Below are 16,360 nucleotides of genomic sequence, written 5' to 3' on the forward strand. Positions count from 1 at the left end.
GGCAATCACTGTAGTTCAGACTTCTTCTAAAAGCGATTTGATTTAAAAAAAAAATTGCATGTAGCATTTGGATTAGTCTGCAAAGACTGTTGTCGAATGCTAAAGCCGTCTATTCAGTCAGCTCATGTATGAAATGCGATTGAAACCTAATTTCAATCACATCGAGTAACACGAACTAAAACAATAAACGTCAAATCTGGAAAATCGATATTTTTAATTCCTAAGTACTTTTACTAAAAGATACTAAATAGCGTTGTACTTACTTTGCACAGACAGCCATGGATAATTAAGAATGAGAATCCTCTAGGGCGAGACTTGGAAGTTGTTACAGATGATGAAAATTATCACTCGCATGATCATGCTTCTGTCTAGGAGTGAGCATTTGAGAACACTCATGTCTGTAAATGAAATGAATTAGTTTGAACATTGAAGTTGATACTTATTTTCAATATAAAATCTTACATTTTTTTGACTTTTCTGGGAAATTTCTCTCCAACATTTTGTCCGCAATAAATTATCCTTGAATCCCCAGTAATTCCAATATCAACAAATGAATTGCGATACGTCTGAGCTTAAAAACTTTCAATATTACTAGCTTTTGACAAAAAGGCTTAATTACTCCTAAATTGCTTGAAAACAAAGATGCTCTTTTCTCTTTCGTACTGAACCTTTCAATGTTCAAAGTATCAATCTTCCTTTGAATCCTATCCTACATTATGAACAAGTAGGGCTTAACATGGCCAGTCATCAAATCAAAAAGAAAAACGTGGAAAACATTCAAATCAATTCTAACCCAACCAGCTGGATTGCTCGCGAGGAACTTATTCAATATTGTATTTGTTTTAGTTTTTTTTACATTACCTATCATATTAACCACACCACCGTTTTACGAACTTGTCTCGTGAACATTTTTGGAACTCTTACGCTTTCGTTTTTTTTTGCTGGCTTTTTTCATCGCTGAAGAAACTGTTTCAGGCTGTGACAGATCTTATTAGATTGCAATCCTTTTTTGTTTTTGGGAATAATTTTGACGATGAGATCGTCGACTGGTACTGGTACACGGGCTTTAATGCTTTTGATCGATTGAAGAACAAGGGGACTCTTCTAAGTTTGGCTATCCTATAATTATACTGAAACGTCACGCTACCCTTTGATTTTGGTTTGTATGTTTGATTTTGAGTATCCATAGACATAGAATAATATTTATGGTTGAAGTAAAATTAAAAGGTTATCCTACAGTCAAGCGAAATAAAGGTTGCCAATTGAAGGTGTATGGTTTTCGTGAGAAATGAACCTTACTTTGAATATCATGACATAAAACGATAACATGGAGAAAAATGTGCAACGGAAAATATGATGATCCCGCTTGGGTAAAAACAGTAAAACGATCTAAACGAATGAGCTTATTTCACAAAGTCTGGGTTTGTTTCGATCTTATCGGTGAACTGCAAGTGACTGTCGATGATTTGAAACAGTTCTTGCGGCGCCGGAATGCGACCCGTTTCCAGCTTGGACCACACCGGAACGTCGTTCAGGGCTATTTCGAATGCACCCGATGATATGAGCTGGAAAAAAAGATGAACAACATTGTACAAGTGTACAAATGGTGAAACTTCGCTCGAATCACCTGTGCTTCTAGCATGTTGCCCAAGAAGAATACCATCATGCAGGCGTAGAGTTTGTTCTCGGTACACCAGCGCCACCAGGATGGCATCGGTTGCCTCAGATAGCCGAACAGATCGAAGTTGGACATAAGGGCGATGATCATCAGCAGCTTTGTCACTAGCAGGATCTTCGAGAAGTACATGTTGAAGCCTGGGGGGTCATAATTGCCACCCCGGATGGTGATTTCCGGATACTTCTCGTGGATGATGTTGTAGTACTCGTCGAAGGCTTTGCGATAACCGCAGGAGTAACTGTTGGGAAAGTTCAAGTTTGAAAATTTTTTAGAGAACGATAATGAGATGGGGGATATAATTGATGATAATGAATTCCTGTCTTCTTAGACAACATAAGGATATCACAATTTTTGATGAAGCCCAAGAAGCATTCAAGGCTTCGGAGAAATAAGGAATATGAATATGTATCGGATGGTCGAATCAGATTACAAGGAATCCATTAAAGGGGCCAAAAACGAAAACTGCGAAATATCAAGTGGCTCTCAGGCAGGAATAAATCAGCACGAACTACTAGCGTGCTATTTCAAACTAGCATGTCAAATCAGCATAAGTGATATGCAGATTTTTTGAGTAGGTATATCAAAATTTAAAGTATTGGAAGTTTCTTTTAAAGATTACGTCGAGCTAAATATTTCCTCCTCTCCCTTGACATAATCGCGAACCGGATATGGCTTTACCATCTTTGTGGCACTCGTGTCATGAATTTGTTACGATTTGGTTAAAATCGTTCCAATTCGAGGCTTTAAGCAGTAACTATACCTGTTCTGTTTTATCTAGTAAGAATCAGAAATCGACAGTTCCATTTCCGGAATCGAAAATATATTCTGAACAAAAAAAAACTGCTCTCTAGGAGTTCAGATTCTTAACTCTTGCTTGAGAGAAGGCGTGATCCAGGGTTCGGAAACAAATTTTATAATACATGCCAGAACTGGAACGCTTCATTGAAATCTTATAAGTTATGAATCTTTTATATTGAGAAAATATCGGATAAAACCATTTTTGTTATTTCTTTCAAAATGTTATTTTAAGGAAGAGCTGTTAACTTTGTCCATAAATTTTTATAAATTAAATGCGAAGCTCTTGGATAAAGAAGTAGCTGATACGCATCTATCATAAACCGGCGTATCACCTATCCCGACATTTCAACATTCCCCGAAAATTACCTATATGTGATTTATCTACTCCATTTCCCGAGTATTTGCTTACCAATAAAGGAACGTCATCGTCGCCCCGTAGCCGCCGACATTTTGGCTGAATTTGGTAATCGGGATCTCCTTTTCGGCACTGCCACTAGCGGGAACTAGACTGACGAGGACCAATGCCACGCAAACAACGGTCAGCAGCGAAAAATATCTCCGGGGCCCGGCTAAAACTTGGCCACTCCATTTTTTCCAGGCTCTACTGGTGTTGTTCGATTCGCTTATGATTTTGAACGAGACAATCTTTCGGGAGTCTTTCACTTACTTAACACACCACTTCACAATGTTCTGACCCTGTTACCAATAAATTATAAAACTAATTAGATTACGAATTACTTAGCGCTGTGCTATGGAAAAACGAATCAAAGAAAATTTCCAATCGTACGTTCCCGTTTTTTCATTGATAAGGCGATTTTTAATGGATTTTCCATCAAGAAAAAGAAGAAAATGTCATCATCTGATTACCACAGTTGATTTTTGTTTTTCAGGAGATAGATTTCGGTTGTGAGCAGAGGTGCCAGGTGTCCTGATTTATCAGGATTTGTCCTGATTTTTCAAAAACTCTCGATTTGTCCTGATTTTCTTAAATTGGTCCCTAAAATGTCCTGATTTGTCCTGATTTTCATAAAAACTTCTCAAATATAATCGAATTTGTAGCTTAACTATAAGAAAAATCGAATAAATAGGTTATGAAGTAGATAAACCCATTCAACAGATGGTAATCTTCGGTTCAGCGATGATATTTAAATGGTGTTTTTCGAAATGAACTACAGGCCAGCCAAGAAGCTGCTTACTGTTGTTGCATAAATCAAGGCGTCTAGAGCACCTGTATTGCGCCTATATTCATGCAATTTAGGCAGAAATCCTTAATATTTTCAAGAATCCATAGGTGTCCTGAAAAATCCTGATTTTTAGCTTCACGATGTCCTGATTTTTGATGAAACCACCTGGCACCCCTGGCATACTGAGGAAAAGTAGGCAAGGGGTACCAAAAGTTTCTCATTGGTGGGGGGTGGAGACGGTGCGCTTTTTGACAGCGAATTGTTCGCCTACCATGCCTACGATTACGATTGCCTGTCACAAGATGGACGATTCCGTGCATTGGTATAAGAACACACCTAGCTTTACTCGCCTTGGTGCACTGAACCAAATTGGGCGATTAAATTTATAGGGTCGTTTTAATAAATCTTATTATTCACAGTCAAATTTTAGCTATTAAATTATCCTTTGAAAAATATAGGAAAATCCAATAAATTGTATCTGCCTCACTGAATTGGTGAAATGCAAAGGACAATCCATTAATTATTAAACTAAATTGGGCTATGAAATTTATAGAGTCAATCTAATAAATCTTATCATTCAGTGTGTGATAGAAGCTAACGATAAATCCATTACGAAATAAAGAAAAGTCCAATGAATTTTAGAAGCTCTTTATACCTAATAAAACATATATGAAATTCCTATACATTTCATCATTCTGAAGTTAGAACACATTTTGGCGTGCCTGAGTCGTGATCCGTATCAATCTCTGTTAATTTGTTTGGGAAACATAAACCCAGCAGAACGATTGTTTGTGTTTTGTGCCAGTAGTAATTTTTCGCCGGAAGATTTTACCAGCTGAGTGGCAACAAAGATCAATTAAATTTCATCGCAGGAATATAAGCAAACATTTACGAACGTAAGTTAGAAAAGTGGAATGGCTGAACTACTTGGTGTTTATATTTTAATGTCTATTCTAACAGGTAAACACGGGTCTTAAAATGAGGGACAGCAGCGGAGGAAAACAGATTCGAGCTTCAGCGAGAATGCGCACGGTTCCATTCTTCGCCATGCATAGGTACCTAATTCATTTTTTAAAACATAATTCGTTTGAAACTTAATGCGGATTTTTTTTTCAGGAAACACAAATCCACCAGAACATAGCACCCAATCCGCTGAATCTGGATTTATTATCAGCCAGCATCAACATGCACCAGACATGAAACTGCGTCCCACCATCCATAACAAGTGTTTGAAGTGCAGTGCGGTGCAATATCTTGATTTGTTATAATAAATGTTTGAATCATATACACACATTTTGCTTATATTTGTTATTTGGATAAATAAGATGAGAAATAGAAATTAAATTACAGGCATATTTGATTTCAATGATGGAACCATTCATTACACTAGTTTAAATAATAAATCGTAATATTTTTGCTCTCTATAACATTCATTGAAAATTCTGATAGAATAAATCATTTGTCTTGTGATAAAAAGTATTGGATTTTCCTTTAGTGCGAAAACACTAAAATTCCCGATAAACCTTATAGCCGGATTTTGTTCAGTGTGTTATCGACATGAAAATTTTAGCTCTGTTCAAACATGTGTTGGATCGAGAAGCGTGGAATAATTTGCAGAAATTATACAGGTATGCTTTTTATTTGCTTAAATGTAGTACAAATAGGCCTCATATTGCTGCTCATTTAATTTCTGCTGAACTTAACTTTTTCAACTAACATTTATAAATGAAATAAAGAACATCGCAGCTTTTAATGCACCGAAATTTATTGATTTTAAGAAAGAATTCATAGGCTTTAAATCCGTACGTATTTCACGTGAAATAAATGTGTTGTAATGTTGCAGATTATTAACATGCTTCGTTTGTGCGAATCGGAATCACAAAACCTCATTTCTGCAAGTAGACTAAACAGGTTGACAAGTGGGGTTTGATTTCGTATAGGGCATTTGGCGGTTAATATTATTGGCGGAAGCAAAGCGAGGCGTGCGTGATACTTGATGATTTAAAATAAAAATAAGGTGAAATCAAATCAGTAATAAGCATGGAGGAAAAGCGATTATAGTGACGATTATGTCGTTCATGAAGAAAACAGTCGTGACCCAAGTAAATGGCAATGTGTTAACAAGAGTATTGAAATAAATGCATCCGAAGTGTTCGTCCCTCGTGAGTGTTCGCGCGTGCTGTTGCCCGTTGGAAAAATTATTCCATATAAAAGGCCGTTTGTAATAATCACTATAATCATCACATCCAGTAATCATCACTGGACAATTACATACAATTAGGGGAGATAATGGCATAATGACCACCTTAAGAAGGACGCTTATTTAACCATAAAAACAGGGTTGATATGTGAGTTACATCAATGTTTCGTGTTCAGACACTAAAAAGTATAAGCATTTCCCGACTTGTCAACTTCTTCTTCTTCTTCCTCTATTTGTGGCTGCGATTTGCGAGTCCACGATTGGATCGGCGACTAAAACTTGTCAACCGAACAGCTGATTTTTCATGTTTACACTTTTCGGCATCTGGTGGTAGGGTAAAAATAACAACAACACTACAACAACAACAAACCAAATTGACGGTGCAATAGTAATGGTTATGCAAAATTCTTAATTTTTAAAACTAGCTAAAATTAAAAAAAATGTAGACATGACATACTTTGGAGGTAATGTTGATGTTTGTAATGTTAATTTGAAAAAAAAATCTTTTGAAGAAATAATTTAACAGTGCTAATCTCCCAAGTTCAAAATGGCGACCAGTAGGTGTTTACATTTTTCAAAACAAAAACAAAATGATACCCTACCACCATCTGTCTCAGGAAATACTCTATATTCCCTAACGGGCTGTGTATAAAAACGTTAAAAATGCATTTTAATTTTTTTTTGTTGAAAATCGAAAATCAGTCATTGCATTATTTACTATTGATATATCCTATACAGACCCCGTTCGTTTTTGGCAACATTCGATTTTGGCAACATTCGATTTTGGCAACATTCGATTTTGGCAACTTCCGATTTTGGCACATGTGCCAAAATCGAACGGTTTTTAGCAGCGACATTACCTTTAAGTTTTTTCTATAACAGGACCAATATAATTTTGACAAACTCCAAAAATACGTTTTCAGGTTCAGAAATGGTGATAGAATACAACAACAAAAACAAAAAAAATTTAAAAAAATTATAAAGTACTCAAAAATTACAAAAAAATAAAAATTTAAAAAAAAATCAAAAACAAATACAAACAAAAGATTAAAAATGATGAAATCAACTTAAAAATGATGAAGAATGACAAAAACAGCAAAAATGACAAAGAAAAACAAAGATTATAAACAAAACAAAATTAGTGCAAAATGCATCAAAAACATGAGAATAAAAACTATAAAAAATCCAAAAATGGTCGGAAATTGACTTAAAATAACGTTAATGATAATAAAAATAGTTTTTTTTGTAAAAATAGGAGAGAAAATTTTAGAAAAAAAACCGTTCGATTTTGGCAACATTCGATTTTGGCAACACAAAATGTTCGGGTATGTTGCCGAAAACGAACGGGGTCTGTATATGAAAAATTAACTCAAGTCTATTTTTGATTTGTTCTCTGGACATATTCAGTTTTTAAAACGTTAGCATTGGTTTCTTGCTAGGGCATAATGAGAGGGCATAAACTAGTCAAGCTGTAGCTCTATATAATTCTATTGTCTTCATCGAGTTGAGTCGGTGCTCTGTTCGCCTCGAGTCTACGAGTTAAAGTAAAAACTTGTTTTAAAATTTATTATAGTGGAAAATCAAAAATTTAATGATGGTTAAAATTGGTGAACGAGATTTGCAGAGAGGCTCTTGAATGGAATCCGGAGGGACATCGAAGGAGAGGTAGACTCAGAAACTCGTGGCGGCGAAGCCTAGCCAACGAAATTCGAACTGTCGACGAGAACCTTGACTGGGACCAAGTGAAGACGCTGGCTCCGGATCGTCAACAGTGGAGGTCTTTTACGGCGACCTTATGCGCCGGAGAATCGACGCGGGACCGTTAAGTAAGTATAAGTAAAAATTAAGGAACAATGTGTACATCATGTTGCAGTGCGTAAATTACAGATCAAGAAGGTTTAACGATCATAAGAGCTTATTTTCCGGTACTCAAATATTATAATATTTTCGTCACTTAAGAACCAAGTTGGTCGAACCATCCATATAATCAACTGCATCGTAGAACGGAGTCTTTGATACAGTTGATTAATGAGCGACAAAAAAAATGTAGTATGTGGTCAAGCTTCTATTCAAAATGCTCCTCGCTCTTTTCAACATCTTAGAAACTTTTTTCCTATGGTCTATCCTGTGGTCTATCATTTCAAATAAATAATACTCACCGATAAAGCCGCTCAAAATTTCCAACAACAAAAAGTATTGGTCGTAAAAAACATAAAACTACTCTTTGTTTGAGTTTCAACGAAGGATGTTTTGTTTTTATGCCTTTTTGTTCTGAAAGCATCTTGCTCGTAACGCCACACATCTCCTCCTTTCAATATGAATGTGATAAATGTTTAGAGAAAAACACGTTTTTCAGCTGTTAAAATAAGGAGATTTTATTCACATAACGTTTCGGTTTGTTTACAAAATTAAAATTCGTTTTGAAAGTTCACTGAGCTTGAATAAAAACGCGATACGACGTTCATATGGTTAACTCTGGCAGTTTTTTACATGACAACTTGCAATAACTGTGTAAATATATTTAAATAGGCGTAAACATTAAAACGTATTTCTTTCCCACGATTTTTGGTATTATCGAATCTTAATTAACGACAGTTGACTAAGGAAGAAATACAACTACAGTTCGAAACACTGGAGGATATCAATTTAAAAAAAAATGTTTTCTTAAGCAGACTCTTAGAATGAAACGGAACATTTTTCCAAAAAATATTATTTGGCAGTACCTTACACTTCGTTACCCTACAATGGTACAGAAACAGCAACTAAATTTGTTCATATGTGGTTTTTTTTTACATAATATCATCTAAGTCTAGTTTTATTTAGCCACTATTACGGTTTCGTTGCCGAGCACCAGGTCTCACTCGTCGCCTCGGGGGTTGAGACTGAGGAGGTGGCGGGTAGTATGGTTTCGGGACCGTAGCAATATCAGGGCGTCTTAAAGCTGAGGCAGCTATTGCACCATCTGAGAGTGCCCTGAGGAATCCAGCCTTGCGACGGCAAACGATGCACCTAGGAAAATTGAGATGATTTAAATGGAAAAAACTTTGAATCATTTTGCCTGTGTAACATACCTGCTAATTTTGCTGGTTTGATCTGCTTTGAGTGTTTGCTGTTGAGGCTGACGGAATTCCTGTCCATCCTCTATGATCGACAACCAGAACGAAGTAATACCGTCGTAGAAATTACATGTTCCATGTCCATGACATTCAACTACTGGTTGCGCACGGAACTCCTCTAAACATGATCCTGGGGAAACAAAGTTCATGCCAAATCCTCCACTGTTGTCAGTTGTATGCTAAAAATAAAAAAATGAATAGAAAATCATTGCTACTTACTACACGTTTTTGTTCATACCATAACATAGCTGTATCCTATCCACAATTCTTCCCATCCATCGGGACAGTCTGGTATGGACATTGATTGGCTGTGAACTGCCATAACGCGGGTCGATGTTTCACAGACCGAGCATCGTGAAATATACTTCTCGACTTCCCGAGCCTTCATTGGAGTCATGGACATTGGCATAGGTTCAGGCGTCGACAGCCAAATGCTATCATCGTTGTTCGTTGCGTAGTTACACACGTTGTTGATATCACAGAACAAATATGGCATGGTACTAAACAGCTTAAGGCATGATCCAGCGCTTCCCAAATCCTGGCCAACCGATCTAGTGTGCCCTATAACATTGACCAACGAATAACCATCCCATAACTTTACTGTATTCAATGGACAATCCGGAATCCGCACTGTTTGAGAATGTTTAGTGAAAATGAATCCACGGCTTTTCGGTGGTGGAGGAGGGGGAGCAGGATCACCAATCTCTCCTTGCAAACCCGGATATCCATCTAAACCGTCTCGACCTGGAGCACCTTGGAAACCTCTTTCACCTTTGAATCCAACTTGACCTTCTTCACCGGTCAGGCCTTGAGGTCCACGCTCTCCCTTCAGTCCTAATAACCCAGGATAACCAGGCATTCCTAAATCACCCTCATCTCCAGGGGCTCCTTTGTTTCCAGGAACACCTCGTACACCTGGTTGGTTAGGTCTCCAATCGTCCAATGGTATAGGATCACCTCGTTCACCTTTGACACCTTTCAGACCCAAACGTCCGAAATAACCTTCCTCGCCAGCATCTCCAATTTCTCCTTTAACACCAATTAATCCGCGCAAGCCCGGTCGTCCAACAGGACCAATTTCACCAGGGAAACCAGGAGGACCTGGCATGCCATCTAAACCAATAAGTCCATCGTCACCTTGTTCTCCCTTGAATCCTCTTACAGGAATGCCGATGCTTCCAGGCATACCCTTTTCGCCTGTGTTACCCATCATACCTGGTGGGCCAGGTAAACCTGGTAGCCCATCCATGCCAGGAGCCCCCTCAAATCCTATCTCTCCTTTCATGCCCTTGAATGCTCCACTAACCATTCCTGGCATTCCCCTAGGTCCAGGAGGCCCATCATCTCCATAATCGCCAGGAGCTCCTTTGCTTCCCATCACACCAACTCTACCTGGGAAACCATCGTATCCTGTATCTCCTTGATCACCTTGTTCAGGTCGTGTCAGTAGTGTACCCCGTGGTCCTTTGTAACCAGGCTCACCTTGCTGGCCTTTCAGACCGTCTAGTCCAGCTCTTCCAGCGAATCCAGATTCTCCCCGTAAACCAGCGTCGCCCTTTTCACCTGGATATCCACGTCGTCCGGGGGCACCCTGTAAACCCGGCATTCCTTCGAGACCTGGTAATCCGAACTCACCTTGTTCACCTTTTTGTGGGGTTCGGAAGATTAAATCACCAGGCAAACCTGGGAAGCCTTGATCACCAGGTAGACCTTGGACTCCAGCCAATCCAATTCGTCCAATGTCGCCTCGTTCACCCTTTTCTCCGACGAATCCAAAGAAACCCATTTCTCCTTCTTCTCCTTGTTCTCCTTTTAAGCCAGAGTTACCTCTAAGTCCCACCAAACCACGTAATCCATCTTTACCTCGTCTTCCAGGTATACCTGGATAGCCATCTCTTCCTTTATCACCAGATATTCCTTTAAATCCTTGAGTACCCTCATCACCCCGTTCTCCTTTGAATCCTGGTCTACCTGGAAGTCCATTATATCCGGGAGCTCCTTTTGGACCCTTAATGCCACCATAACCATCGATCACGACTCCTGCATCACCTTCTTCACCTTTCAATCCTGGTAATCCAGTTGCCCCATCCAATCCTGGAGGTCCGCGAAGTCCAAATATACCAATTTCTCCTTTGTGACCACTGAACGATGCTGATCCCTTCATACCCTTTTCGCCAACAAAACCAACATCTCCACGTTCACCTTTGGTACCATTTCTGCCAACTCTGCCGGGGAATCCAATGTCTCCAAAATCTCCAAATTCACCTTTTTCGCCACGGAGTCCAGCATAACCTCGGCGACCAGTGAGACCAATATTGCCTTGGTCACCTATCTCTCCACGTTCTCCCTGATAACCCTCTTCACCCATATAACCGTGAATTCCTCGTGGCCCGGTGTCACCTGGGGCACCATCATCTCCAGGCAACCCAGGTAAGCCATCACGTCCGGTATCACCAACACCTCCCTTTGGTCCCTGGGGTCCTTCCATTCCAAGATCTCCACGCTCTCCTTTGTCTCCATATGGCGCAGTATTTCCAGATCTTCCAGGCAATCCCGGCTCTCCACGATCTCCGTATATAACATCTCCGACCATACCTTTGTTTCCGGGTAACCCAACTCGACCCATAAAACCATCATTTCCCTTCTCGCCTTTCGGGCCTGAAATACCTGGTGGACCTCTGTATCCATCTGGACCCCTATAACCCTTGTCACCGAATTCTCCAAAGTATCCAGCTTCACCTTCTTCCCCTATTTCTCCGAAAAGCACAGCTCGACCAGGGTCACCTCGCTGACCTTTCAAGCCTGCCAATCCCGGAGGTCCATCGGCACCGGGAATTCCAGGTAATCCCTCCTCTCCTTGTAATCCGTGGTCACCAATTATACCGAAGTATCCCTTGTAGCCCTGTTGTCCTTGAATGCTTTCACCCGGTAAACCGATGGGTCCATCTGGGCCTCTAAAACCTTCATCTCCTATATCACCTCGGTAGCCTTTTTCACCCTGTGGTCCATCATCTCCAAGTTCACCACGAACACCAGGGTCTCCGATAATTTTATAATTCATTTCTGAAGTGTCTCCGGGTTCGCCTCGATTTCCTTGATCGCCTTGCTCACCTTTCGATCCTCTATAAATATATTGTTGGATGAAATTAATTAAGAAGGAAAGTGAAGAACCAAAGTTTTTTTTATGTCGGGTGTAACTTACCTATCACCAGGAAGACCAGGGGCTCCTCTTAACGACCAAATAGTATAGGAGTTGTGAACAGCATCTCTGCCATGGGCACCATCCCGACCAGGAACACCAGCATCTCCATCACGACCACGAAAACCGGGATTTCCATCATCACCTATTTCACCAGGCTCTCCTGGGGTACCAACATCACCTTGAAGGCCCATGTATCCGATATCACCTTGCTCGCCTTGCAAACCACGATATCCAACATCACCTTTGTCGCCCGGGAACCAAACCAAACTTCCACGTCGAATAACTTCTCCTTTTGCACCTTTTTCTCCAGGTCGACCTGCTTCTCCATTCTCTCCGGGAATACCTAAACGATGTTTTGATTATTCATTATCAATGATCTAATTTGAAGATTGTAATTTGTTTTTTACCTTGAAGACCTTGAATTCCCTTGTTTCCCATTTTACCCGGGCCTCCTTTGATACCTCTCGGGCCAGGCAATCCTCGGCTTCCGTCGATTCCATCCCATCCAGGCCGTCCAATATCACCTCCGTCACCTTTTATACCCCGTGGACCAGGAGCACATACTCCGCAGTCTTCTCCTCGAAAACCTTTGTCACCTCTTATTCCATCCATGCCGTTCCAGCCCGCATCTCCGATCGGTCCCGAACGTCCAGGAGTACCATCTGGGCCAGGTGGACCTGTGATGTTATAACCAATGCCAGGAAGACCTTTGTCACCAGTTTCTCCTAGATCACCTTGGTCTCCTTTTTCTCCGTACTCTCCATTTAAACCAGGAAGACCAGGTTCTCCCTTCAAACCCTGGAGGTTTCTTCCAGGGAAACCTTTTTCACCATTACGACCTGCTGGTCCAGCTGGACCTCTTGCACCTGCAGGACCACGAGGGCCGCTTTCTCCGTCATCTCCTCGTTGGCCTGGTGTGGTCGACCCTTTCCTACCGCGGCGCCCATCTTCACCAGGATCTCCGGTGGGACCTTGCATACCTATTCCTCCTCGGCGTCCAGGTTGTCCAGGAGTACCAGCTAATCCTTGTAATCCGGGGTAACCAACATCACCCTGTGTTCCTATAGGGCCTATAATTATAGGAGCCAGTGATTCATCATAAATTCCTTTCGGTCCTCGCAAACCCTGAATGCCAGGCAAACCAGGAATACCATCATCTCCGTGAATTCCCTTATCTCCAAGCTCTCCGTCTCTTCCAGCATAACCTGGTGCTCCTTTTTCACCTTTTTCGCCAGTTTCACCGGGAGGGCCATCTTTACCTTGCTTTCCGCGATCACCAACGTTTCCTTCCTCTCCCTTAAATCCTTTGAGACCACGTTCGCCATACGCCCCAGTTTCGCCCTTTCTACCGGAAAGACCAAATGCTCCATCATCTCCCCTATCACCTTTCATACCAGCAACTCCCTTATTTACAGTTGAATTCTTGCTAGAGAAATATTGATAAGGTTCTCCTGGCTCTCCAGCTTCTCCCGGGCAGAAAGAAATAGACGTTTCTCCCATGTCTCCGAGCTCTCCCTTCGGTCCAGGACTTCCGTCATATCCATTAATGCCATCGTAACCGGTGAGACCTCTATTTCCTTTGAATCCAGGAGGACCTATAGCTCCAGGTTGACCTGGTTCGCCCATGGCTCCCTTTGTGCCCTTAGAGTTGATACCACCTTCACCGGAATCTCCACGAAAGCCGAGAGGTCCCTGCAAGCCCGGCTGACCGCGATCGCCCGGCCAACCAGGCATTCCCGGAATACCCATGGCACCATCAATTCCTTTACAACCATCGATTCCTCTTGGCCCGCGAGGACCGTCCTCTCCAGGTAGACCCTGGTTTGAAAGGAAACACGTTAGACTCAAAAGAACAACAAAAAAAGGCTTCACAGGGCTTTCACTTTCTTATTGTAATTTGATAATGGAAGGTTTCTATTTTCTATCTGATGAGTTTACATCAAAAATCAACTCTTTTGGTAACTTACCGGAATTCCTGGGTAACCTGTAGATCCGCGGCCGCCCGAATCACCCTTAAAAAGAAAACGGTTTTATTCAATAATTTATTTACAGACAGCCTTTTTTTTAACTTACCCGGTAACCTTTTTCACCCATTGATCCAATCTCTCCGCGAAGGCCACGTTCTCCAAAAACTCCAATAGGCCCATCGTAGCCGATGTCACCCGGTTGTCCAGCGGGACCGGGCACACCATGTGGACCGATTTGACCCGGTGCTCCCTTCAGACCTTTGCAGTCGCATACGGTTTGGTTGCAGATCTGTCGGCGGTTTGGAAAGAAAAAGTGCAATAAAAGCAATCATTAACACGTGTAGGGGATAACAAAAAAGCGAAATGAAAAATTGCCGCTCGGTGCAATGCGATCTTTTTGATGAGTTCAAATGTTCCCATTCGGGTTGTGGAAGCTGGTGCTGCCAGCCCAGAATACATTCGGCTGACCTACTTCCAGCAGCATATTGTGGAAGCCGGTTTGTTCACTGTTTATTCTGGATGTATGTTGAAAAATGTGGTTCCCGGTTGAATGATTACGAAACTGCGTGTTTTTTAATCCAGCTCCTCTCTATACTGCATAACGCATGATCTTCGATCTTTCACTGCATGTATACGCACATACGAGAAATGCACGCAAAATCTTTAATGTTTTTTTCTGTAACGATTTCTTTGGTTGGTATTTCAAACTTCCTACGATCCAACAGCCAGTTGCTTGATTTATTCACAGCTCAAGGAGGAACGAATAAACATAGTACTGAATGCAGTTTAATTTTAGATGAATCTGTTTTTTGAATGTGTCTTTTTTTATAAACTGTCGGAAAGTTCTGTCCTTTTAAAGTCCAAATATTTTACTTAAACCTTGAATGCAAAGTGTTGTTTCAAAAAAACACTGATTAAAATAGAATAAATTTAATGAGAGCAATCGAAAGATTCCTTTTAATTCAACCACGGTAAATGAAAAGTTCATATACCGGTATTTCGATAGCAACTTACTACCTTCTTCAGTGAACGTTCGAATCAATCGAAAACGTTCACTGAAGAAGGTTTTCGATTTCCATCCAGGAGCCGAAGAGCCGAAACAATCCGAAAACATTATTAGCAACAGCCTTAAATCTGTGCTTTTCCAGTCCATCATTTTTATCCAAATCAGAAACAAACACTCAGCAGCAGCTGACTTAAAAATCAGCGATTTCTATTCTAATAGGGGAGATGAGGGCATAACGAGCACCCGAGGCATAATGAGCAGTCCATTTTTCTACATAAGTACGTATTTTCTTAAACAAATTTTCATGAGGACTTGTTTCGTACTACCTATAGTATTAATTTTTCACCAAAAAAGAAATATCCTTTTCATCTTTACAGAAATATTAAATAATAACCAGCTAAGTTCTCAAGTGACGAAAATATTATAATTTTTGAGCACCACCAAATAAGCTTTTATGGCCTTTAAATCATCTTGATCTGAAATGTACGCACTGCAACATGATCTACACATTGTTTCTAAATTTTCAGCATCATAAAATTTTAGATTTTTCACTTTAATCAATTTTAAAACGCGTTTTTACTTTAATTTGTTCACTAGAGGCGAACAGAGCACTTTCAATGAAGGCTGTAGTAGTCGCTCATTCCCTAGAATAGGAGACACGTTATTCTCCTTGCTCGTACAGCATACGACTCACTGACTCCCCGATTACTCGGCCAGTCGTTCATAATCGTTGTTAGTTACATTCACACATATTTTGGCGTAGAGGTGAATATATACAGTGCTGCCAAACAGAGTAGTACGATACTACATTTACTTTTTCCTTTTAAATGTTTTTAGAACAAGTGATCGATCGATAATATTGTTTTTCTACTATTGATGAGCTTGATGATGTTCTATGAAATTCCCTGCATCGATGTCTAGTTGCAATTCGGATTATGTTCACGTGACCAGGTCACGTGTACGTAGTCACTTTCTGACTTTTGTGACAAGCGACGTCTTTGGGATTGTTCATACGCCATTCGTTTCCCACTTATTTTGAAATATGTCACGTGCCATCTCCGCCTTTATGATTACCTTTCTTTTCTTCTTTCTCTTGTGATTCGAAAATTTGAGACAACTATCTATAGTTCGTTTGAATATATTTTAAATTTGTCAATTCCAACAAAAGTGTTAAACTATTCACCAAATACTTTTTTCCTTTACTCAAAA

General features: G+C 40.4%; 2 protein-coding genes across 2 annotated transcripts; both read right to left on the reverse strand.

The window, feature by feature from the left end:
* Positions 1-782: 782 nt before the first annotated feature.
* Positions 783-3,321, reverse strand: LOC129746168 (thioredoxin reductase-like selenoprotein T homolog CG3887). The gene is made up of 3 exons (XM_055739689.1): positions 2,886-3,321; positions 1,628-1,916; positions 783-1,565 (listed from the first exon to the last, which is right to left on the reverse strand). Exons 1-3 carry the CDS (start codon positions 2,900-2,902, stop codon positions 1,404-1,406), a joined length of 468 nt encoding a protein of 155 aa, XP_055595664.1. The 5' UTR covers positions 2,903-3,321; the 3' UTR covers positions 783-1,403.
* Positions 3,322-8,219: 4,898 nt separating this feature from the next.
* LOC129747731 (collagen alpha-1(IV) chain-like) lies at positions 8,220-14,434 on the reverse strand. Its single transcript, XM_055742069.1, has 7 exons — positions 14,252-14,434; positions 14,146-14,190; positions 12,586-13,996; positions 12,179-12,521; positions 9,215-12,098; positions 8,932-9,155; positions 8,220-8,869 (listed from the first exon to the last, which is right to left on the reverse strand). The coding sequence occupies exons 1-7, from the start codon at positions 14,270-14,272 to the stop codon at positions 8,680-8,682; spliced, it is 5,118 nt and encodes a 1,705-aa protein (XP_055598044.1). The 5' UTR covers positions 14,273-14,434; the 3' UTR covers positions 8,220-8,679.
* Positions 14,435-16,360: the final 1,926 nt, after the last annotated feature.

Source organism: Uranotaenia lowii, chromosome 2, assembly GCF_029784155.1.
Source record: "Uranotaenia lowii strain MFRU-FL chromosome 2, ASM2978415v1, whole genome shotgun sequence".
NCBI classification, from domain to species: Eukaryota; Metazoa; Arthropoda; class Insecta; order Diptera; family Culicidae; genus Uranotaenia; species Uranotaenia lowii.

Excerpts from the sequence above, each read along its gene's own strand:
- LOC129746168 (XM_055739689.1), bottom strand. Across the intron at positions 1,566-1,627 it reads GCAACATGCTAGAAGCACAG|CTCATATCATCGGGTGCATT; the intron begins GTGATTCGAGCG and ends CTTTTTTTCCAG.
- LOC129747731 (XM_055742069.1), bottom strand. The coding sequence starts at position 14,272 with ATGGGTGAAAAAGGTTACCGG. Across the intron at positions 13,997-14,145 it reads CAGGTTACCCAGGAATTCCG|GGTCTACCTGGAGAGGACGG; the intron begins GTAAGTTACCAA and ends CTTTCAAACCAG. Across the intron at positions 9,156-9,214 it reads TAGGATACAGCTATGTTATG|CATACAACTGACAACAGTGG; the intron begins GTATGAACAAAA and ends TTTTATTTTTAG.